At 36.7% G+C, this 25,781-nt stretch overlaps 1 protein-coding gene across 8 annotated transcripts in view; it reads left to right on the top strand.

Moving 5' to 3' along the window:
- GTDC1 (glycosyltransferase like domain containing 1) overlaps positions 1-25,781 on the top strand; it is a 369,716-nt gene that overhangs the window by 147,379 nt on the left and 196,556 nt on the right. The window contains exon 2 of one of the 8 annotated variants that reach the window (XM_045203138.2): positions 307-416. The exons of the other annotated variants lie outside the window; for them this stretch is intronic. Coding sequence (XP_045059073.2) covers positions 316-416 — 101 coding nt within the window. The 5' untranslated portion in view covers positions 307-315. The remainder of the gene's footprint in view (positions 1-306; positions 417-25,781) is intronic. 8 annotated transcript variants of the gene reach the window in all.

Below are 25,781 nucleotides of genomic sequence, written 5' to 3'. Positions count from 1 at the left end.
ATCTGCCAGGGTCCAGAGCATGCTCATAATGCTGTGTATCTGTAAAAGCTTCTTTTTGTCCAGAGAGCTGAAGTATGGTGCTTTTTCCTTCTTTTAGAAATAGTTACTTGATGTTGGTTTAGTGGCTCTCTTAGTATCTCTAATGCTTTGTATTCACTTACTTTCTATTTCCACATTCTGCATTGCATTGCCTTGTATAAGATGTGTCCTCTGTATTTGTCCAGAACAAAGCCGGTGCTGCTCGAGGGGCAGCCCTGCCTGTAAGTGGGCCCTGGCCTTTGACTTTTATATTTAAATATTTTGCAGGTCTTTATAATGTGCAACTACAGTAGAGAACGCTGGTCTAACGTATACTCTCTCGGCTTAGTACCAATAATAGTATTATCTACTATACTTATCTACACCAGTTCAAGATTGTAAGTATAAATATAACTCAGTAATTCTATTAGCTTTGTGTCACTTGTTGGGTATTTCCTTTCGTTTTGTTTTGTTACTTTTGAGGGATAATTATAGTAGTCTGAAACATTCTGTCCACATAAGAGTTTATTGAAGAGGTTAAATGTTTTTGCTAACTAAACAAAACACAATTGGGCAGATTGTTGTTTTGTATTAGTAATTTTAATTAAGTTTTAATCAGAGCACAAAATTTTTATTTGGGATTGTGCTATTTTTTCCCACTACCTGAGTGTTTTAAATATTCAGGTAAATTGTTTTGTATAGTTGATTATGTTTGATATATGAATGGGGCAGAGACAAGATATAACAACAGTCCCTTGCAGTGTCAGGAAGTTTAGAGCTCTCAGTTCCTCTCCACACCTTCCCTATCCCTAAATCACCGACCTTCCCTTGCTTTCTTTCCTTTCTTTCTCTTTCTTTCCTCCCTCCCTCCCTCCCTCTCTTTCTCTCTCTCTCTCTTTTTCTTTCTTTCTTTCTTTCTCTATCTATCTATCCATCTATCAATCTACATGTATGTATAGTTATTACATTTCCATTTGCAAAAGGGTTCAGTATAATGTCATTCTTTGCAGTCTTGCAGGGTAGATTATTAGTATGTCAAACCTCACATTCTAGGAAAGGAAACTGACATGTTCAGAAGTCAAATGGTTTCTCTATTTTCAAAAAGCAAATTAGTGTAGAGTTGGTTAAGATAGTAGCCTGTTGTTTACGGCGTTCAAAAGCACTACTTTTCAATGTCATGAAAACTTAAATTTTTAAAAATATTAGATGTCATTAGTCTTTTGGTCATGAAGACATCATATTTCTGGGAGCTCTTTTATTAATTTTTGTTTCATTTGCCTGGCTATGTCTTGTATTAAAGTGATCATCTGTATTAGTTTCCTGAAGCTTCTGTAACAACAGGATTTATTCTTTCCCAGTTCTTGAGGCTAGATGTTTAAAATCAAGTGTCAGTAAGATTGTGCTTCCTCTGAAGGCTCTGGGGAATAACCATCCTTACCTCTGCCCAGCTTCTGGTGGCTCCCCGCACTCCTGGGCATTTCTTGGCTGCTAGCTGCACCACTACAATATCTGACTGTTGTTGCATGACCTAACTCGTATCTTTTGTGTCCTTTCCTTTTTTTTTTTTTTTTTAAATCCTCACTTGAGGATATATCCATTAATGAGGGATAAGGGGAGAAAGAGAGAGGGAGAGAAACATCAATCAATTGCCTCTCGTACACACCCAACTGGGGACCAAATTGGTAACCTAGGCACATGGCCTGACTGGGAAACCAACCTGCTACCTTTCAGTTTATGGGATGACACTGCAGCCAACCAGGCCACACTGCCCAAGGCCTTTTCTCTTTTTATAAAAGCAGAAGTTACTGGATATAGAGTCCATACTACCTAATGTCCTCATCTTGATTATATCTGCAAAAACCATATTTCCAAATAAGGTCACATTCATAGGTACCAGGTGTTAAGACTTGAATACATCTTTTTGGAACACACAGTTTAACTCACTACACCATCGTCCTCAAGTTCACTATGTCATATGGTGCCCGCTACCTTCTAGGCTTTCAGTAAATTTTTGTTAAATGAAGAACTGCCTGGTACCATCATATACATACCATAAGCCAGAATATAGTCATTAATTCTGGACCCAGAAGAAGCAGGAAGAAATCATGTAGCCTGTTCCTGCCATAAGAAAATATGATGTATTATCTTCAGTGTATCACTAAAGCAACAAAAAAGTTTTAGTGGCTCTACTAATTATATGTAATTGTTCATCAGGGCGGTATGGACAAAATGTTAATTATTTGCCTCCCATTGCAGAGTATTTTGTGATACTATTTTGTTTTTGTCTTATTAATTAGTGTTTTTAGATATTAATACCTGGCATGGAGAAGATATGACAGATGTTAACATAGTCAATACTTTAGAGCCGTTCTAATCAAACTGCTGTCATTTCCATAGGTCTGTCGTGGTTAGGTAAACTGTCAAAACCAGAGGTAGGTGAGGACATTTCAGGGCGGGTCCTGAGGCCTTAGTGTTGAATTCTGTAGTGTGCATTTAATGTGGTGAATTCCATAGCACTTAGAGGACACTGATGCAAATCAGGAACAGGCTTGAAATAGATACTGAAAGAATTTGAAATAATTTAAAGGCATAGGTAAGGAATGTTTTAATTAATCAATAAAATGTGCTACTGGAGGCAAATGGAGAAAAACAGGCTCCAACATCAAGGGAAGCAGATTCAGTTTTGTTTTCCAACTACAAAGTCTGACTCTGGCATTGTTAAGAATTGTAATGGGGAATTTGAAGAGGAATGAACTCTACCCTCCTTATTCAAAACAAAATGAAAACAGAACCCACATAAATCCACTTAACAGTTTAGTCTTACCCGGAAAATTCTAGTTTTTCAAATCCTCATGTTTGCATACTTCTTGCCTCAGCTTATATCAATGCTTCCTCCTTAGAATACAGCTTTAAATTGATTTTAAAAGGAGAGACTTTCACCTGCCCCAGTCACAATCGCTGAAATCCTTGAATCCATGGCTCCTCAGTGCCTGGTTTTTATATCTGTTCCCTATGAAACAGGATATGATGTAAATGGTGGCTTCCAAGTCTCTGACCTTCAGATTAGAGCATAGTTTTTATGCATCAGACTTCCTGTAGATGGTTCAAGGTTTTGTGTCTCCAGTGAGACACACACGAGGGACTTTTTAGCTCTGAATGACCCTCAAGTCTCAGCTGATCTAAATACTTCTCGTAGAATAGGTTCTATGACGGACTGTACTTACTGGTTGGTCTGGCAAAGTTATGCTGCCTGTCTTCCATTTGTATGTAACTCTGTAACTTTTCTCCAATCTTTCTTATGCCTATAGCCTTCACTTTTGATAAATTTTATTCTAAAATATATTCTAACCTCTTTTCTCCCATAGGTTATTACAAGCTATCAAAAAACAAAAGCAAACAAACAAAATAAATAATTAAGCCTTTTTTGTTAGTGGCTATACATACTTGGAGAGGAAGACGGTTGGCAATCAGAAAGTCTTTAAAGGTGCCTCTTCCTATTGCATCCAGTCAGAATTTCTTAACACCAGCCAATGTCTAAAATTTCAAGGCAGTGGCTCTGGGGACTTCAAAGGAGATTATGATCATTAGCACTGTTTCTGGTAGTCCAACAGGGTAGCCCTTGTGTTTGTTTAGGATGGATTAAGAAAGAAGTGCTGGAGGGAGGGGGTATAGGGGACTAAATGATAATGGAAAAGAGAAAAAATACAATTAAGATTACATTTAAAAAAACAAACAAGAAAAAACAGAAAAGAAAGAAGTGGGCTTGATGGATTAATGTGGGCTGATTCAAAACACCAAGTATCTAATAAGCTTTCTAGCTGGTGTAGCCAAAGGAGAAGTTAGAGAAATTCTAGATTACTTAATTCTGCTTTGTTAGAGGATAGCATTGAATTTCTTTTTAAAATGACAACTGATCAGGAGTTATATAGACCCTTAGGGGATGATTATGAAACATCAAGACAGATCTATGTATGGACTAATATATTTACCCTCAGTGTTACCATTTATTAGCCATCAGATTTGGGGGGAAATTGGTTAACTTTGCTGAGTCTCAATTTTCTTGTTTCTTAAAGTGGGACTAAGAATACTTGCTTTGCAGTGTTATTGTGAAGATGGAATTAAACCAAATGACCTCATGTATGAACGGAGCCTGGTAGAGTACCTGGCACAGTGTGGGTGCTTCATAAATAGTATAGTATTTCTTTAGGTTTGTGCAGCAACTGTACAATTTTTTTTTAACCTACTGTGTCACCATGTCTTTCAAATGAAACTAAGAAGCAGACAGAAAAGGTAGTGATAACACCTTTTTTTGTATATGAGATACCTAAGTTTCAGAGAAAGATGAGTTCATTCTCACGCGGGTATTCAGGCTTAGGTTTTCGGATTCCTAGACCAGAAGCTTTAGCCTTTTCTTCCTTTAAACTTCTAACGTCCTCATTCACTTACTTCAGCTTCCAGCTATAGGTATAAGGGGTTAAGGGAGCCAGTGCTTTAATGGAATTCTCAGTGCTTTTAAGTCTGTATGCAAATGAAATAACATACGTAAAGGGCTTTTGAAAATAATTTAAAATACTAAACGAACAAAATTGAATGTTCCTTTTAATTATTTTAGGTTATTACTTTTATTCTCTTAATAGTCACATTTTCTCTACTTGGTGGTAAATTAAAAACATCCAAAAATAATCAGTTCCAAAATAGAAAAGAAAAACTTTCTATAGTCATTCTTCTGTTCTAGTTACTGTATTAGCCTTGTTCAAATATACTCAATAGCAAATTCTGTGTTGCTTCTAAGTATTTTGTTGAAGAATTCTTGAGAATTATAGCTCTTATTTTTTTGTTGGAGGAATTAATTTTATTAACATATGGCAATTAAACCAACACTTTAGGGATTATGAGCAAATGATGGAGGGCACTGCTAGATTATCTTTTATTTAAGTGTACTGGAAGAAACCATTTCCAATCATTGTTAACACTTGTAGAAAATATTGTGAAGTACTGATGGCAAGTACTCTGCTCTTCTACCATACCTGGATTTAAAAAAGGCAGATTGGCTTACTTATATGCATGCAGTATGATGTATAACTCTCTCTACCTCCATGGACTTCCTTCAATGTAAAGAACTTGTGCAGGTGTTATTAATAAAATATAATAATAATAAAAACCCCTCTCCCTTCTATTTTAAATAAGGATGCTATTCTGCCAGCTTTGAAGCTCACACATACTCTCTAACTTATCCCAGCTTTCACTCATCTGGTCCTTAAATGGCTCCTTTCATGTGGTCAGCCCACGAGCCGTGCGTATTGCCGCTCAATCACGCCACTGTACGTCGCCATCCTGAGGGTGGTTTGCATGATTTGCATTTCCTGTGCTGTTTGAGCTTCAATGAGCTCTAAGCGCCACGTATGAAGAAACCACTGCCAAATAATGCAATGATTTTAGTCAAACCAGATGAGCTTGTGCTGGAGTCAGGCTACCAAGTTGTGGGAGGAGGGGGGCCGAGGGTGGGTGTTGTCAGGATATCCTGTTAAAAAAAGGATTCTCCAAGATGTCCATACATGCAAGATGTGAATTTCTTAAGAACTCTGGCAATGTAATATCACAGGGTTACTTTGGGGAAGATATGGCTGAAGTGCTGTGATGAATAAAACTATATACATTATTCTTTAGATTTTAGTATTACATCATGTTGCCAATATAATTATTTATTATGACAATAATAGATTTTGATGACATTAATTTTCTAACCATACAGAATTAAATTTAGTCAACATTAAATATATTGATTCCTTGTCCCCTTGTCCTGTAAAGGAAAGCTTTTATTTTATTAAAAATGATTGATAAAAGCTGTGGGACAGTTATTACAAAAAAATGGCATAGTAGTGGGCCAATGAATAGCTACCAAACTGGGGAAGGAAAAAAAAAAAGCATGTACCAAATACCAGATACTAGTCTTCGTGAAAAACATAGACAGATGGGGAGACAGACCTATATGATGCTACAAATAGATGAATATCTTGTAAGGATTTCAAACAAATGTTGAAAGATCCAGTGAAATTTTTAAAAGTTGGTTTAAAAGTATATCTTGTACTTATAAATAGTGTGTTGATTCTGTTCACCTGAAACCCAGCCTGTAAATTGTTCATGAAATATTTTATCAGTATTAAGTAAAAAGAGTGTAGACAAAAACTATATATAACCAGAGAGATATTAAAATGAATGTCAGTGACACTGACTTTAATGGTTCTTAGACTCTTATAATCAGATATGGTGTTATAATACCTACAAGACAAACTTCAGTAGAAATCTGATTAACCGTTAATTAATAATAGTCTCAAAGTTTTCCTATTCTTGTCAACAGACAATTGAATGTTTAATTTTTTCCATGTAATGTATACTTCCTAAGAATGTACCTGATAACGTGCTGTGGATGCTACTCAACAGTTTCTCGTTTAGTGCCAGCTCACTTGATTACATCCTACCATCTAATCAGTGTCCATCATGCAAGCCCTGGAGCAGTTTTAAGATACTCTGAAGAGGAAGCTTCAAAGCCACTTACAGAGGAAATTATTGTCTAATCATTTTTATTAAGAAAAGGTAGGCAACTTACGTGGATGGAAAATAATGTGTTATTATATCTACACTAAAGTGGTTTCACATGTTCCTTGTATTAGGCAGTCATTTAAGCTTGAGAACATTTTCATATTCTGAGGGCTGGAGTGAGAGAAGCCAGTCTTACTTTTTAATTCTCTTTTATACGTTCTTTGCTAACTTCTGCTTTTAACAGCAATCTTACTTAGATATGTGACTAAATCCTTATCTAATGCTCAGTTTGGCACTACTGGACTGTGACTAGATTATCTACTATGGGAATCTTGCACAGGGAGCACTTTTTTCAGAGTCTGAATTTGAAGGAGGGAAATGTTTCCCTGTATACCTCTTTCAAGTATTCAACTTGATCTGTTCGCTGGTAATATTGGAATGTTGCATCTTAAGTATAGTCATAATTGTTGTATGGATTACTAAAATTATTATTGCTTATTAGGTGAATTAGTTTTAAGAACATTGAGCTTGTTATCGAATATTTTAGTTTTATGTAAATACATCTGAATAATGGATAATATTGTACCCACTTTTCTTTGAACATTCTTCTTGGTTATTTACTTCCTAAGAAAGTATTTTTTAAATCTAAAAATAAATGGTATTTTTAGATGCTTAATCCCATGAGGGAAAGGAACACATTTTGCACTAGTTGTCTTTAATGTATTAAACAATTCTGTAATGTGCTGTGTGCATAGATCATGGAAACCACGGGCACACATTTTTCTGACCTCACACCATGAGCAGCACTCTTGTAGCGGTCCCGGCAAATGTGTTTATAAAGATTCCAGAAATAATAGTCTTGTGACTAAATAAGAAACAGAAGCTAAAGTTGAGAGGCAAACAGATACCTATCGGTTTCCTAGAGTTTAATCTGATTAAAACATGGCTCTCAAAACCATTAAAACAGTGTCATGTCAGAGAGGCGGTGTACGATAAATATAGTTCATGACAGGAAGTCGTTATTAAATCAGCATTACCAGTGTATCTGTTATGGAAATTTCCCAGTAATTTAGTTAGGGTTCCCCCATTTTTCACCTCCAGTGCAGCGCTATGCTTTTCTGTTTTAATGTTAAGTGTGTACTTTTCTGTTGACTGAAAGGCAGCTTTCCTACTTTTAAATCCCACACATCTTTATTGTTATCACTAATTGAACATGGACTGGCTCTTCACTTCAACCCCAAAATCCCATATTCCAGTTAAAAGAGAATCCATACTGATCATTGGTCATCCTGACCTGAATACAACAAACCTATAGGCAGCCACCACCTGGCTCTTCACAAGGGCAGGTAGTTGTTTTGAATGAGAAAAACAGCAACTTGGTTGAATCCCACATTATTGATAACCATCTGAGTCTTCATATAGTAATTATTTGATTTAAAAACAAGTTAGGATTATATCTAACTTCATCAAAATCACATCAACTTTACTGTTTGTTTTGAAAAAATATGGATACCATGTTAGTATAACCCATATATTTATAGCTAAACTCTGAGTACTCAAATTTTTTAACAGTTCAAAAAGCATTTTTTTTAAAGGAAGTATTTTTACAAGGCAAGAGGATTATTTAGCTGGCTTACATTAATGAAACATTTTGGCACATGTTAAAGATTTCATCGAGCTATTACAACCACCCCCAAATAATCTTGGTTTCCATTTAAAATGTCACTAATGTGGAAAAAATACCATCAATCAAATTGCCTATCTTCTAACTGAAAAGAAAAAAAATAAAGAAAAAAAGAAGAAGAAACAAACAGTGCATTTTTGGCTTCTCTAAAGGAATTCTGACTTTAGATAAGGTCAGTTATCTGTGGCCTTAAGATTATCTTTTTTCCCTTTGTTCCATTGTATGTTTTCATCTTCACAGGAGTAAATCCACTGAGTAATATTCCTAACTTCATGCTTTTCTAGTCAGACCCTGGGAATGCCTCAGCTCCAGTAAATGAGAATAATAAAAAAATCATTTTTTTCTGAATATAGGGACCCCACTTTAGAACGCAGAACTACAAAATTGCATATCATCCTTCTCTAAAAGTATTGTTACGGTCTAAGGGGAACAAAGACCCCCTTCACAAGAAACTTAAATGCTAAATTCTTCTTGTGAGTTTAATCCAGGAAGCAATTTACATGCAAGTTGCAGAAACAGCACTGGGGCCCATATCTGTTAAAATTTAGCCCCTTCTCAAACAGGAAAGTGGAAAACGACGTGCTTGTTGCCTCACCGAGCTCCTTGAGTTCCGTAGGCGATTCTCATCTAGTGGATCTTAGGTCATCACGGAAAATGCAACAATCCTGGATCCAACTCAGAAGCTCCGAGTTGACTCTTTCTTTCACTTTCATTGGGCTCATCTCTAGTATCCAACCCATTTCACATTTTCCATTCTCTGAGGCACATTTTAGGATTTCTGGTTCCTTTCCTTTCCTGCTTCTGTTGCAGCCAGTCCTTAGCATACATCAGAGGATGACTGGAGTTCTCCTACAAGCCAGATGCTGCAAATCGAATGGAGTTCAACAGGATATAAGGATATGAGATACCGCAGGAAAGCCTCTCCTTGTCCAGTTTTAACTGACAATATGAAATAGGAAGCAAGGCATTGAACACCAATTTACAGATCAAAATTAGAGTCTTCCGAGGGGAAAACATGGACCAACATGCTGTAGAATTTCAACCCGCATGTCTATGGATGGGAGAAAGATGGATGACTGTACTCAAAGCAGGAAGATAGTGTCTTCCGGAAACGATGGTCATGGAGACAGAGCTTTTTACTTTAGTAACGATAGATAACATTTATAAAGTGCCTCACAATCTCCATATGTCTGCATGATCTCATTTGATCCTCATAGCAACCCCTAAACAGTAGATAGGCAACAAAAACCTCCTTTTACAGATGAGGGTAAGAAAAGTTGCGCTTTGCCTTAATTACCCATTAGGAAATTTCAGTCAATACTTGAACCCAAGACTTCTAATGAAGCAAATGCTTTTTTTCCCCTCACTGTAATGATGCCTTTGTTTCTCTAATAGGATGCATTTCTTCCCTTCTTCCCTTTTCTCACTCAGAAAAATATATATGCCAGGCACCATGTAGGAACTGGGTAGACAGAAAGTATCAGTGTTCCCTACTTTGTGGGGCTTGGTCTGCTCTTCTTAGGACTCTGCAGGTTGGTAAGGTAGCCGCCAGCGATGTGTGGTTATTGGGTACCTGAAATGTGCCTAGTCTGCATTAAGATACGTTGTAACTGTAAAGTACACACTGAAACTACAAATGTTTAGCTCAAGTAAAGAATGCAAATTTTTTAATAATTTTATGTTGATTATGCGCTGAAAATACTTTAGATATATTGAATTAAATAAAATATACTATTAAAATTGATTTCATCTGTTTTATTCTCCTTTTTAATTGCTACTAGAAATTTTTAGTGGCTACTGGAAAATTTAAAGAGGCTGCGATCTGTGAGAAAGTGATTTCCTAGTGTGCATTTAGCCATTTAGTACTTCTGTGGTTACATTTCCATTTTTTACGTTGGGACATTTGGATCTCCTGAAATTTGCCCTAGTGCACACTAGCCCGGATCTCAGTTTATTTTTTCTCCAGATGGCTACCAGGTTGTCTCATCATTATGTATTGGGTTGTTCATCTTTCATTTGAGAAGCTACATTTATCATATATATGCTAATGTATATGATACATTATAATCCTTGAATGTGCTCTGTATTTCTGGACTTTGTCTTCTTTACCATGGTCTATGTCTATGTTTGAACCAATGTTATACTTTATATTTTTAATATTTTAAAATAATCTTTAATGTCTGGTAGGGTTAACCTCCATTGCCAATTGATCTACCCTTTCACTCCCACCAGTTTCTTGTCCATTGTTTTTCTATTGTCCTTAGCTATGAAAGTTAGATTCAATTTGTCCAGTTTAAAATAAACAAAAAGAACCTTTTTAAAATTATGATCAAGATAAACTCAAAGGGAATTGATGTTTGGATAATATTGAATCTTCCTATCCAAATTAGTGGTACAGCTTACAAGTTACTCATGTTATCTTTGGGATTCCTTCAGGCATACCTTACCATTTTCTTCATAGATGTTTTGGCTATTATTCCCAGGCAATTTTATATGTGTATGTATGCACACTGTTTATGTAGTCTTTTCCTTAAGTGCTTGTTTTATATATATAATATAAACATATTATATATACAATACTATGTACAATACATATAGTATATATAAAACATAGTAATTTAAATATTTTAATAATTTGTAAAACATTAATTTTGTTCTCTGTAAGCTTATAAATTCTCTATTTGTAATAAATAGGGTTTTTTAGGTTGATGGTCTTGAGGTTTCTAATCTTATCCAAAAATACTGATAAATTTACATATTTCTTTACAGCTTTTATACCTTTTTTTTTGTCTAATTCTGTTGGGTAGTTCCTATAGTACAATGCTAAATAATAATGGTGATAGTATTTTTTTCATGCTGCTGACTTAAATGCTCCTTCTTAAGTATGATATTGGCTTTCAAAATGAACTGAACATATTTTATTATCATACGCAAATCACATATTCCTAGTTTAAGAATAAAATTTTTATGAAGTTTTTTAAATCCTGTATTTAAAAGTCATGCAAAACGAAAATACTGTGATAGGCCATCCTGCTCTCTGAATGACCCTTTTTGCAGTGTTCTGAAGAAAGGAGATGGATTCCCTTTCCTCTGCTGCCGATGTCAGACAGTATAAGCATGTACACCTTTGCAAGAGGTAAATTTAGCAATAATGTGCAAGTCAATGCACAAGTTTTTTTGAGAGTGGATTTCTGGAATTTTAAGATTATTGCCTTTGAGCAGTCACAGAACGCTTTGTGAACTGCATTGGGTACCACCTTTCCTCTCATGTCACTGCATCTGGGGACTTCTGGGAACAGGACTTTCAACCTACTTTCAACCTACTAGTCTACCCTTCCCCACCCTTCTTTACATGTTAACAAACTAGTCGGTGATGGACAGCAATTGACACTTGGTTGGCTCTCATGGCATCGAACACAATCCTTCCAAACGTTTTTTTGATCCACAGGCCATGATGAATTTTCCTACTATTTTATGCATTTGACATAGCTCAGATGTTGCTTTTTGAGTCAAACTTTCTCATTTTCAGAATTAGATTAAGAAGTTAGATTCTCCTAGGTTCAGATCCAGATCTAAGGTTTGAAACCAGACTCTACCATTTACTAGCTGATTGACCCTTGAGCTAAATATTTTCCCTCTTTCAAGTCTCAGGTTCATTATCTGCAAAAAAAGAAAAAAAAATTAGCAGAAGAAGAATTCGATTATGTAGCTTCTCGTGATTTTTCTCTTTTGGGAAAAAGATTGCTTGGTCATGAAGTTTTATTCTGTTTTTATTTCCCACTGGATTCTGTTTGTAAATATTTTATTTCAGATACAGTATCTGTTTAAAGTGAGATTCACCTGTTAGGTATTGGTTTTGTTACATTCAATTAAAAAAATAAAATAATTTGGAAGTACCTCTATCCCTCCCTATTAATGCCAGTTTAAATAGAAGTGGATTTATCTGCTTTCTAAAATTTTGGTAGAATTATCCTGTGAAACCATGTGAGCTTAGTGTGTTATTTTGGGGGGGGTGGTGGTAATAGTGGTGATAGTGAGAAATCTTCTTTAGGGGCAATATTCTCTGTTTCTCTTATGAAATTTGTTTTCTTTATTTTTTAGATTCTCTACTGCTGAGGCTGTTAGAAAATATTTTCTATACAATGCGTGTTTTTCTTTTGATGTTTAGAAGGGTTTATATTTTTTTTCTATTGGTTATCTTCATAATTATAACTTTCTATGACAACCTAAGTTCTCTAATTCTCGAGATGGTGTCTATTAGCTCTTTCTAATGAACAATGATAAAATGAATGTGTTGCCACTTTCTCGTTTATTGTTCTTTCTATACCATCTTTATTGGGTTGTCCAGAAAGTTCATATGGTTTTTTTCTATAAGATGACTCTAGTAGTTCTTTGTTGTCTTTAACTCCATTTGAAACAATTTTATTAGATTGTATCGTGACAGCTCTCATATCGGCGTGCATAAAAAAATCAAAATTGGTGAATTTTTGTGTAGCCATTTTAATATTGAAGATGGAAGAAAATATTGATATTTTTGTCATGTTATGTTTTATTTTAAGAAAGGTAAAAAAGCAACTGAAGTGCAACAAAAGATTTGTGCAGTGTATGGAGAAGGTGCTTTGACCGATCAAATGTGTCAAAAGTGGTTTGCGAAGTTTCCTGGCGAAGAGTTCTCACTGGATGATGCTTCGCGGTTGGGTAGACTGGTTGAAGTTTATGGTGATCAAATCGAGACATTAATTGAGAACAATCAATGTGATACCATGAGGGAGATAGCTGACATACTTAAAATATCCAATGGTGAAAATGAAAAATGTGTCTTTTACTTCATAGAAAAAATTAAATGGAGTTTTGGCCAACCCAATAAATCAACAACATTATCTGGCTTATATTTTTTACCAATATACTTTTTCAGTATGCATAGCCTCTATTATTTGATTTCTAAGCCTTTAACAGTATCTGAAGACTACCAGCTATTATAGTTAAGAATCTACTTTGCTTCCCTTTTTTTTTTTTTTTTTTTACTTTTTTCCCTACATTTGTATTATATCTACATGGTCAGAGTAAATACCTTTTATGTTCTACTTTGTCACTCTAATTCCTACATTGGTTTTGGTTTTAGTTCTGTGGTTAAATACATTTGTTGAAAGACTTCTGCTTCTAACAATTGTGGAATAACAGAAATTGGATTTACTTTTCCATCTAAAGCAGACCACTTTGGAGTCTGTTATTTACTAGTGATTAGAAAAATATCTTAAAAGCCAGGGGATTAAAAAAATAAGTTACTTCAGTTAGAAGTTACTTCAGAAGAACAAAATTAAGCAGGCAGCAGATTTCTCATTGGAAACGTTGCAAGTGGAAAACTGTGGAGTAACATCTTCAAAGTACTGAAAGAAAACCGGAAACTATCAACCTAGAGTTCTATACCCAGTGAAACAATACCATTCAAAAACAAAGGTAACAAAGATGGTCAAAATGAAATAGATAATTCTGGGTTTTACTATACAGCATGGTGACTGTAGCTAATAATACTGTACTGTGTATTTGAAGGTTGCTAAGAGAGTAAACCTTAGAAGACCTCATTATAAGAAGGAAAAAACTGTGTGGTGATGGATGTTAACAAGTTTTGTTGGTGGCGGTTTTGTAATGTATTGAATCATTACATTGTATACCTGAAACTAACATATTTTTAAGAAATAAAAACAAAGAAGAACCCCAAAATAAATAAGTCAAAAAGCCCCTAATGTGAAATAAAGGGTTTCTTTCAGTATAGAGAGAAAAGAAAGAGTTAAGAAAAGGAAGCAAGAATGAAATTTCATTTGGGGCAGTAGGTATTCCTCTCCCAACACTACCTGTGTTGAATCTTTGATTCCTCCTGGGCCATAATATTAGGTGAGGCACATCTATCTGTTTTTCCCCACACATCTGGGCTCATGTGTACATTTGTGCGTTCCTACTTTATTGGTAGGTGGTAGCAATTAGGTCAAAATACATGTTTTATGGCTTTTGAATAATTCCATCTAGTATTCTTTCCTTTTTTAAAATCATTTTTAAAGGGGCAGTGAGCTCCCTAACTTGAGGTTCTTGAGAAATCCTTTAACTAGAGAATAACTTGAGGGCTTTATGTTTATGTGGTTAAGAATAACATGAAAAATATTTAGATTCTAATGATTTAAATTATTTTTTTAAATTCGTATTGTTATTTAATTACAGTTGTATGCATTTTCTCCGCATCCCTCCAAAATAGTTATTCCAATTGATTTTATGTAATTTAAATTATTTAAAATAATATTTAGCATGATTTTCAATATTCTGAATACAACCAGTCATATGACAGTAGTATCAAAAGTACTTTTTGTTTTGCTACTGTGAGTCTCTACTTACCTCGTGTGTGAGGGGGAAAGTAATACTTGTGCTTTACATTTCGTAAAGTTTTAATAATATTTAATTTTGCATTATATATATGAAAATACTCTGAAAACTCAGTGGACACAAAATTGTAAGGTACATTGTTTAGAATCATGATGTCATTGTTAACTTTGTGTCAAACCTAATTATGGTTCTGGTTTTCAAAAATCCTACTACAGTGAAGGTACTTCTTGAAGTGCATGATTTTATTTTATAAAATTGCAGGTTTTCTGTATTTGTAGTCTGGTTTTTGTTCCAGTCTAATGGCTCCACTCACAAATTATTTTGTCTCCACCTTTATTAATAAATTTTAGCCCTGGATCAATTTGGTGCCACCTTTTTGTGGTGAATTCCAATATTGCTCTAGTGGTTTGAGTGGCTATAACTTTTACTGTCTTGGTATATAATACAGGAAACCTTTTGTTAAAAAGTATTTCACCCAAATATTGAAATATCCAACACTGTTTTAATTGACTACCAGCCCAAAGAAAGTTATTGATTTACTCCTTTAAAAAATGACTACATTTCTTTGCATAATTGATGTATAATTATTTTCATTTGCAGAAATCAGAGTTTGGACAGCATTATTTTGGTATCAGTAGGATGGAGAAGGTTAGAGATTTTTGTAAACGCTAGAAGCCTTTTAATACTGTTACTAAGGTGAAAGTCATGAAACATTAGAAGCAGAAGACACCTGGTCAACCCAGACCTCTGACTATAATATGTAGTGAAAAGGCTCGGAGATAGGGAGCACAACTGCGAGCTCGGAGGAGAAGTCCTTTGTTTTCGTGGAAGCCTGGGTATCTGGCTCCACCTTGAAGGATGGGGAACTGGCGTGGACGAGAAAGAGAAGCCAGACCTCATAATAAGAGTTTACAGTTGCATAGCATTTACTGCTTTCCAGACACTCTTCTAAGTGCTTTCCATGAAGCACATTTCATAATTGTATTAATAATTAATAAGATGATAATTATCTTCACCTTTGAGTTGAAGAAACTGAGACACAAATTTGTTAAGTAACTCATTCCAGGTCTCTCAGCTAGTTAATTGTGGTACTGCTATTTAAACTCAGGGCTTCTGGCCTTAGAGCCTCTCTTCTTCATCATCATGTTCTGCTTCTAATTAATGCTATGTATTTTGTGCGGACAGTAGGATAGGAGAAGTTATGGAAGGTTGAAACATGGAAGCCTTTGAAAAGGAGTCAGAGGCATTCATATGTTATGTGAGCATAAAGGAGTTCAGTCTTTCTAGAAGATAATTTGATCACACTATATTTTATCAAGAATTACCATAATCTCACTCCTCGTATTTGTTCTAAACGGTATTGGGAGACAGTTGGCTGCAGGTCTCTTGTGTTTCTGAATGTGTTGCAGCAGAGGCATTGAATGCCTTTGGTTCTGGACTCTGGTTTTAAGGAGGTCTGTACAGAGAAACAGCATTGGAATATAGAGATAGTATCTTCTTTCTGATTAGATAGCTGGTTTATTTTCCAGTATAATAAAGATAATGTCTCCCTATGGAGCAAAGTTTGGGCAAATTTCCTTGCAGCTCATTATGGAAAATTTGGATTTCCTTAGCTCAGTGTTCCTTAGCTATGATGCAAACCCACTGCCTGTGCATTGTCTGGCTGGGCCACTCCCCATTACCCTGGTGGGCCTTGGTGGCCAAGGGGAATTGACACCATTAAGAAGCTCAAGATGTTTACTGTGTCCCAAGTAATTTGACCCAGGAGTGTCATGTCTGCTGCCAGCATCCAGGAAACTGTGGCAGACTAAATTGTTAACTTGCAAGTAGGGCAGAATCTCAGACCCTTCATTGTTCTTGCCAAAGGGGTGATTAGAATTAACAACAAAGCATTATGTATAATCATTGGACAGTAATCCAACTGTCCAATAGTAAGGGGACCATTTAGTAAATTATAGTACATTCATATTGTGAAATACTAATTCCACAGACCTTAAATCCCATGTTTTTAAAGATTTAAAGACTTGGGGATGTACTCATGAGAATGTTAAGTAATATTATGTTATGAAAATAATATAAACAGTACAATCTCAGTTCTTTAAAATGTGTTTACATGTTTAGGGAAAAAACTGGGATGGAATATCCAATTATTAAAAAAAAAGGTTATATATAGGTTGTAAAATTACAAGCGGTGTTATTCTTTTCTCTATTTTTGTATTTTCCACATTATTCTATAATGAAAATAAGTTACTTTTATAATGAAGAAAAACACATTATTAATGAAGTCAAACTGCAGGCTTCAACATGATACAATGGGGCAAGTAGATATTGTACAGAACATCATGAGGACAGCAATGTGAGGGCACATTTAAAACCCATGCAATCAAAGAAAATCTTTCATTAATTGGAGAACCAAGATGGCGGCGTAGGTAGACACACTGCGCCTCCTCGCACAACCAGAACTGACAGAAAATCGAACGGCAAGGAAGTCTGACACTAAGGAGATAAAAAAGAAACATACATGCAGACCGGTAGGAGGGGCAGAGACAGGCACGGGGGCGGAGAGGACTCGCATGGCCGTGGTGGGACCAAGACTGGCGGAGTGTGGGATGAACAGGGCAGGCAGTCCGACCACTAGCAGACCCTGCAGCCCTACATTCGCGCAGATAAACCGAGAGGGCTCAGAGTGGCAGAGAACAGGGCAAGCAGAGCGGCGCGTAGTACCTCGTGGCCCCACACTGAAGCACAGATAAACCGACAAACGGCAGGGAGCAAAGCAGACCGAGTAACCCAGGGCTCCAGCGCAGGGAAATAAAGCCTCAGACCTCTGATTGAAAGAGCCCGTTGGGGGTTGGGGCAGCAGCAGGAGAGACTCCCAGCCTTACAGGAGAGGTCATTGGAGAGACCCATGGGGTCCTAGGACATGCACAAGCTCACCCACTCGGGAACCAGCACCAGAGGGGCCCAATTTGATTGTGGGTAGCAGAGGGAGTGATTGAAATCCCGTGGAGAGTGGAGTGGGCGCCATTGCTCCCACTCAGCCCCTCCCCCACATACAGTGTCAGCACTGAGACCAGCGTTACCCCACCCTGGGGAACACCTAAGGCTCCGCCCCTTTAAGTAACAGACTTGCCAAGACCAAAAAAAAAAAAATGGCCCAAATGACAGAACACTTCAAAGCTCCAGAAAAAATACAACTAAGCGAGGAAGAGATAGCCAACCTATCGGATGCACAGTTCAAAATACTGGTTATTAAGACACTCACAGAATTGGTTGAATTTGTTCAAAAACTAGATGAAAAAAATGAAACCTATGCTAGGAGAAACAAAGGAAAAGGTACAGGGAACCAATAGTAATGCGAAGGAAACTGGGACTCAAATCAATGGTGTGGACCAGAAGGAAGAAAGAAACATCCAACCAGAAAAGAATGAAGAAACAAGAATTCGGAAAAATGAGGAGAGGCTTAGGAACCTCCAGGACATCTTGAAACGTTCCAACATCCGAATTATAGGGGTGTCAGAAGGAGAAGAGGAAGAACAAAAAATGGAAAACTTATTTGAACAAATAATGAAGGAGAACTTCCCCAATCTGGCAAAGGAAATAGACTTCCGGGAAGTCCAGGAAGCTCAGAGAGTCCCAAAGAAGCTGTACCCAAGGAGGAACACACCAAGGCACATCATAATTACATTACCCAAGATGAAACAGAAGGAGAGAATCTTACAAGCAGCAAGAGAAAAGGACACAGTTACCTACAAAGGGGTTCCCATAAGACTGTCAGCTGATTTCTCAAGAGAGACCTTACAGGCAAGAAGGGGCTGGCAAGAAGTATTCCAAGCCATGAAAGGCAAGGGCCTACATCCAAGATTACTGTATCCAGCAAAGCTATCATTTCGAATGGAAGGGCAGATAAAGTGCTTCTCAGATAAGGTCAAGTTAAAGGAGTTCATTATCACCAAGCCATTATTATATGAAATGTTAAAGGGACTTAACTAAGAAAAAGAAGATAAAAAATATGAACAGTAAAAATGACAGCAAACTCACAGTTATTAACAACCACACCTAAAACCAAAACAAAAGCAAACTAAGCAAACAACTAGAACAGAAACAGAACCACAGAAATGGAGATCACATGGAGGGTTATCAATAGGGGATTGGGAGGGGGAGAGAGTGGGGAAAGGTACAGAGAATAAGTAGCATAAATGATAGGTGGAAAATAGACAGGGGGAGGGTAAGAATAGTGTGGGAAATGTAGAAGCCAAAGAACTTATAAGTATGGCCCATGAACATGAACTATAGGGGGGGAATATGGGAGGGAGGGGGTGGGCAGGATGGAGTTGAGTGAAGGGGCAGAAATGGGACAACTGTAATAGCATAATCAATAAATATATCAAAAAAAATCAGTTTAACCAGCAAAAAAAATCTCATTAAAATGCACATATACAATATAACTTAAAACCAGTAAAACAAAGGCAAAAAAATTTAAAAAATCCAAGTTATAACAGAGAGATAGAAGAAGCATGGATATTTTAGAAATGCTAATTTAAGGAACCTTAATCCATTTGAACAAAAAACTAAGCTCGTCAAAGCCTCTCATTGCCTAATAAAAAGGAATTAAGTCAGTTAATCATAAGAAACAATGTTTGCACACCGAAGTACTGGAGAAAGTGATTTTATGATTTTATGTCTACCATTGGCTTTAAAATAGTCCAGCAAAAAAAATAAATAAATAAAAATAAAGTGGGAGGGATAGTTGAACCAGCCTTGGCAAAAATATTGACAGCTGTTGAAGTTGTGTATTGGGTACAAGGGACTTACTACACTGTCAGTTTTTCTGTGTTCTTGAAAATTTCCATAATAAAAAATAAACAAAATTTATATATTTTTAAAGTAATGTATTTCAACATTGGTTGCACATTGGTATCACTTAGGAGCCTTAAAAAGTACTGATGACTGGATTTTACCTGATTTAATTGGTCTTAGATGTGGCGTAGGCATCAGGATGTTTTTACTGTCAGGTCATTCGAATGTGTAGCTTATGTTAAAAATCAGTTCTAAGTGCACACTGTTAGGTAGACCCTTTTTATAAAGGACACTGAATATAGTAATGGATGTTTGTGACAGCACTTCTTAAAAAATTGTAGGTATGTTTTATACTGTGTTGATTCATGGAATATCCCTCAGTAAAGTGACCACAGACTAATATTTTTCTTATAAAAATAGTTTTTTCAGAACCTGCATAAAATAATGTAGGTATATAGCTTAATGTTTCTTTTACTTGATAAAATGATAAAATGTCAATGTTTTTAAGGGATGAATAGCTAGGTATTATATCCCATTCAATATTAGTTGAGTAAGAAGAAGCCTAACTGTTGTAGTTTTTTTTTTTAATTTTTAACATTTTATTAGAGTAATTCTTGTTCATTTGGAAAAACTAAAAGTAGTATTTAGAGACATAGAAGAAAATAATCAGCCATAGCTGCATTCATGGTAAATGCTGATAATGTTTTATAGCATTTGACTTCAAATTTACTTTAACTTTCTGTTGAAATTTTTCAAACATAAATGTAGGGATGGTAGTATCACGAATCTGTATGTTCCCATCACGTAGCTTCAATAATTATCAACTCATAATCAATCTTATCTCATTTGTGAGCCCCTCCCACTTTACTCTCCCCTCCCCCATACTGGATTATTTTGAAGTAAATCTTGTATATAATATCATTTCATTTATAAACACTTCAGGATGTATTTGAGCAGATAATCTTCAGGTCACTAATACGTGTCTGAGGCGTCGGTATTCTACACTGACTGAAAGAAGATCCATATGCTACAGTTCCTAATTCCGTAGTTGCCAAAGATGGTGTTGTGTTATGAGAGTGAAAATCTGCCTTATATCCTTGAGCTGCAGAAGGATCTGCTGGCAGGGCCGAGACTTTGCTCAGAGAGTAACTCCATCAGTTTAAGTGATGCAATAAGTAATAGACTGAAATTCAAGAAGCTCAGAGTTCTCTGTCCATTAACCAGGCTTTACTTAGGAAGATTTTGAGGATTAGAGTTACCTAATGTTTAGCTTTAAAATAACCTAAATTGGCCTTTTGTTCTTACTTTCTTTAGAGCCAGGTAGTTTCCCAAAGGGTTTGGCAGATTTAGTCACAGTGTGTTTGATAAATTTAACATGGAGGCAATATGCTAGGGGAAAGGAGTCAAAGACAGGGAAATTATTTAAGAAGGCACTTATTTTTGTGATCTGAGCTGATAAAAACCCAGTGTTGGAGGGTGGGAGAAGAGACAAAACTTAGCATCCTTATGTATAGTAAGAATTATTTGTCATAGGAGCTGAATTCCCTCAACCTTTCCCCTAGGAATCTAGCATAATACTATACTCTTGGCAGAACGAGTGAAGTCGAGAAGGGAAAGGAATGATGGGGAAAGAGAGGGATTAATTAGTTCAATATTGGTATACCAAGTTTAAACTAATAGCATGGCATCCAAGTAGATATTTCCTTTGAGCCACTGAAAATAGAGGACTAGACTTCAGATGATAGGAAAGCTGGAGACCTGCATTTGAGGATTACTTATGAAGCCAAAGGATAATTGAGTTTTCACAGGGAGTATTTGTTTAAGGAGGAGACCATGTGGCTAAAGACAAACCCTTTTACTAGTTCCAATGGATGGGAATGGGAGTAGGAATGAATTAATCTAGAATACATTAAGTTAATCCTTACTGAACATCTATGACCCAGGCATTTTGCATGGGAAAGGGAAGGAAGGCTTACTGCCCAGACTGGGAGGCACACTACAAGGTCAAGGGAGTGCTGTGCCAGAGATAGGAGCGAAGACTTAAAAAGGAAAATTTAACAAAGTGACTCCCAGTGCCCAGGACAGGGAATCCTTTTCCTGCGGAGGTAGAGGCACTGATATGTCTTCTCAAGGCAGTGGTGAAGAGGCTGCTGTGTCTAGAAAGCACAGGGTATCAGGGGCGGGGGAGGGGGAGGCGGCGGAGAATGGCAGGGCACCTGGTTCTCATATGCAAGAACTAGAAACCGCTCTCTGGGGGTGAAGAATGTTAGAATTGCTGTTAGCATTCTCTTCTGTTTATTGAGCAGGTGATGTTACAATATAGTGCTGTATATTCAATCTTTTATGAATTTATGTTCATTTTTTATATCAAATTTGGACCTCCCAGGTCAAAGTTAAAGAGTGAAAAATTTTATGTACATTCACATACATACATACATACATACACACACACATACATATCACTTGCTCAGCATACTATCAACATCCAGGAACTGGGATACAAAGATGAGTGAATAAGATAATATCTCACCTTCATGATATTTCTAGATTAATCTAAGATAATAAAAATTATATTCTAGTTGGGTTAGGACAAGGATATGGGAACACTCCAGAAGAGTACCTAGTCTAACTTGGGTGTTAGTGAAAGATGTCAGAGGACTTCTTGATTATAACTGATCCTTAAATGATGTAAAGGTATTAGTTGGTTGATTTCAGGAAGAGAGCACCAGACAGTGGCATACCATGCAAACTGAGTAGCAATCAAAGGTGTGGAGGTACAAAAGCAGCCTGGTGTGTGAAAGGAAATCTCAGTCATTTCGTTATTCTTGACGTTCTGAGTGTGAAATAGATCGGAGCTTGAAGATCTAAGTGGAGACCAGTGTGGTTTGACATCTATACACTGATTTGAGGGACTTGCATTTCATACAGAGGAGCGACCCGGCCAGATTTGCGTTCGGGATACATGGCTTTTGTAGTTAGGTGTGGGATGAACTTGTTGGGTAGGCAGGCATGAAAATAGGAAGGTTAGTTAGTTGGATTATACAGTAGAAGGGGCTTCACTATGTAAAAGGGAATAAAGAATGAAAATTAAAGGGACAGATTTGAGAAATTATTCAGTAAACTTAATGGACAGAATTCATTAATAGGTTATTTATGGAAATTTAGAATGAGTGGGTTGAATGGAGGGATGACTCCCAGGTTTCTGGTTTGGTGGATGGTTGTGCCTTCAGCTGCAAAAATAAATACAGCAAAAGTACGTGTTTATTGGATTAGATAATAATGAGTTCTGTATTGGACCTCTGAATTTAAGGTGCCAGCGGGTTACCTACGAGTTTTCCAGCAGACATTTGACTATCTGAAGGTTGGATGCGAAGTCTAGATCTGAAACCCGAATCTGAGAGCCATTAGCACAGAGGGGCACTGAAACTGTGAGAGTGGACATTCTCTTCAGTATCAGCATTATGTTCATAATCAGTATGACTATGCTAAGTGTATACTGAACAGCCTACCCTAGAAACACTATATGAAATGAACTCAACCTTTTAAAATTTGCTTACTTTTGAGCTAACCAGAAACATGCTTTAAAAAACTGAAGTATGAACCTAACCAGAGTCTTTTGAAAACAACATTTTCACCCCAAATTTTAATCCTAGCACTGAAGTTGCATTAGCAAAATATTATTTGAACTGAATCGATGGATCACTTACTTGGACTTCCTAGAACTGGGTGGCTGGTGTGTACAGGACATTATAATCCTTGCAAAAGACTTGAAAGGCAGTCCATATGATGATTTTGGCAATAAGAAGAATTTAATTTTTTTCTCTCCCAGCTCAAGCATGAGTTATCTAGGGATAAGAATTACTCCCAGATGAACCTACAGTTACCAGCAATCCGAAATTTAACCAGCTTGGATCGTCACACACAGTGTTTGGAAGGAAGACTGACAGAACATACTTTTAGTAGATTCTGGGAAACAGAGAGCTAGCTTAGCTGCAGCGGCCCTGGAAAATGGTATTGCCTAAAGATCAGGAGTGATTAAGACTAATGATGTTTGTTTGTAGGAGAGTTCTCCAGTGATAATTTTGGTGACATCCTGCATGGTGAAAACAAAAATTTGAGAGTGTAAAATATAGTCTGATGAATAAAGAAATACCAATATTGCAGTCTTTTGATGTTTGATTCCTTATTTAATTTGAATTTTATTCCAAAAACAAAATTGGTCAATTATAGTGGTGAATAGTCTCCAATGCTTGTATAGCACTTACAATGTGTCAAGCACTGGGCTAAGTCCTTTAAATATCCTCCCATTACCCGTTAGATGAGTACTGTTATTAGCTCCACTTATCACACGATGAAACTGAGGCAAACGGATAAGCAGACTTGCCAGGATCACGTGGCTCGTAGTTGGTGAAGCGGTAGTTGGCCTCAGGAGCCAGTCCAGTGGTACACTCTGGTGGTCTGCCTTCAGACTCCATGCTCCTAACCACAATTCTAATTTAAATGTTAGTGCATGCAGCTGGTAAGCAGTGTATCTGTGCATTGTGGAGTATTACGAAACACAGAGATGACATGATTCTTGTCCTTAAAAACATTCAGTGTCTTGTACTGTTTCCCAAATAATTCGCAATGCAGCACACCTCAGTGATTATTTTGATCTCATTTTTCCCTATTGCTGTGTAAGGCGATATTAGCGCATATTCCTTATATATTTAAATGTAAATAAAGGTAATTTTTAAAATGAAAATTTTATATTGTCTCTTTAGGTTAAGTGTATATTAAAGTGATGTAGAAATTAGGTGCAGGAAGTACTAAATTTAGGAGATTTTTTTAAGGACTTCAGTGTGTAGCAGAGTATTTAAATATTCTGCTCTTTACTGAACAAATGTATTGTAAATGTAAATTATTTTAATCAAATAATTCAAAAGATACGAAGCATGCTTGTGATTAGAAGTTTTATTATTAATATTTAAAAAGTCATATATAATCACAGAAGAACATTTGGTGATAAGATATGAAAATCCATATTCCAGCAGCTGTTATAACTTAATAGTCTTACTTTGTTACAGTTTTTTCCTGTGTATCTAGTCTTACATTATTATAATAGTATATTTATAATTTTGTACTTTAATAAGTTTTAATATTAATATTATTGAAGATCTTTTATAATAAAAATACATGGAGTACTAATTTTTCTTTTGGATGAATCTACATTTTCATATTGTGGGTTTGCTTTGTATTCTATACCAAGTTCACATATCATAGTTCAGAAGTATATTGTCTTATTTCTTTTTTGTTGTTCTCTTCACCCTAACTCCTTTCTCGGCCTTGGCTTTCCTCAGCTGGACTGAGTCAGGTGCACTGACGCCCCCTACCTGCAGACTCAGTCTCACACAGCACCTGAGCCATTCTTACCTGAGTCAGTGATACATCTTTAGCCTCAGACCCAGGGATTGGCATGCCTTGGAGTTAACTTTATTCGTCCCAGACTTCGTATACGTGCTGCCGAAGTGAGCACTGTTCTTCCCAGACTTTGGACACATTCACTGGACTGTTTAGACTCCTCCACTCTCAGCTGACCCTCCACTCCTCAAGTCTCTCTATTGCCAGTTGCCATGAGATCAGCCCAAGGGGACTTACTTTGCTGCTCTTTTCCCTCATCTCTCCTTCTCCTGTAATTGCCAGTTTTAGCTGACTTGGCCTGATTTTCTCTCCCTAGTCCCCCTCTTCCTCAGTTATTCTCCTTCATTCCATAGGCCCCGTCTTGGGTTTTGTTACCCCTCTCTTACTTCCTGCCCATTTTATCCCCTGTCAAACTTGGTGTCTGTACAACCTGTCGAAGGGTCACCTCCTGAATTCTGAATGAAACTTCTTGGAATCTTTACTCTTCTGCTGTATTCATTGAATTCAGCCTACGTCTTGCTCAAGTTACACATTTGGGCCCAGTTCCTTTGACTGGCCCACTATCTTTTCTGTTGGCAGATGCTGCGGGTGGTTCTCGTTCCTTTGGTGTGTACCCTGCCTGAGGACCAGACCTCTACTTCTCTGTCTTCTCTTTCCTTGCTGGACTCTTTTGCAGATGCCTGAGCCCACTCAGGACGATGTCAGCATGATTTCTCCCAAAGACAAATTACTGTGTAAAATCAAGAGTTAAACAAATAATTAATGCATGCGGTTACTTTAAAAAAAATATGCACCGAGATTTGTTAAACCTCTTCAGATCCTTTTTACAACAGTTATTTATCACTGGATGCAGAAGGAGCAACTATCCATGTCACGTCCAGGCATCTTTGCACCATGGAGGCTCTGGATGCAGTGACTGTGTGTCTAGCTGAAATGCGACTACCACACATGAGACAAAAGCTCCATC

The sequence above is a fragment of the Desmodus rotundus genome, chromosome 2, assembly GCF_022682495.2.
Source record: "Desmodus rotundus isolate HL8 chromosome 2, HLdesRot8A.1, whole genome shotgun sequence".
Taxonomy (NCBI): domain Eukaryota; kingdom Metazoa; phylum Chordata; class Mammalia; order Chiroptera; family Phyllostomidae; genus Desmodus; species Desmodus rotundus.
This window is presented reverse-complemented; position numbering and strand designations above follow the sequence as displayed.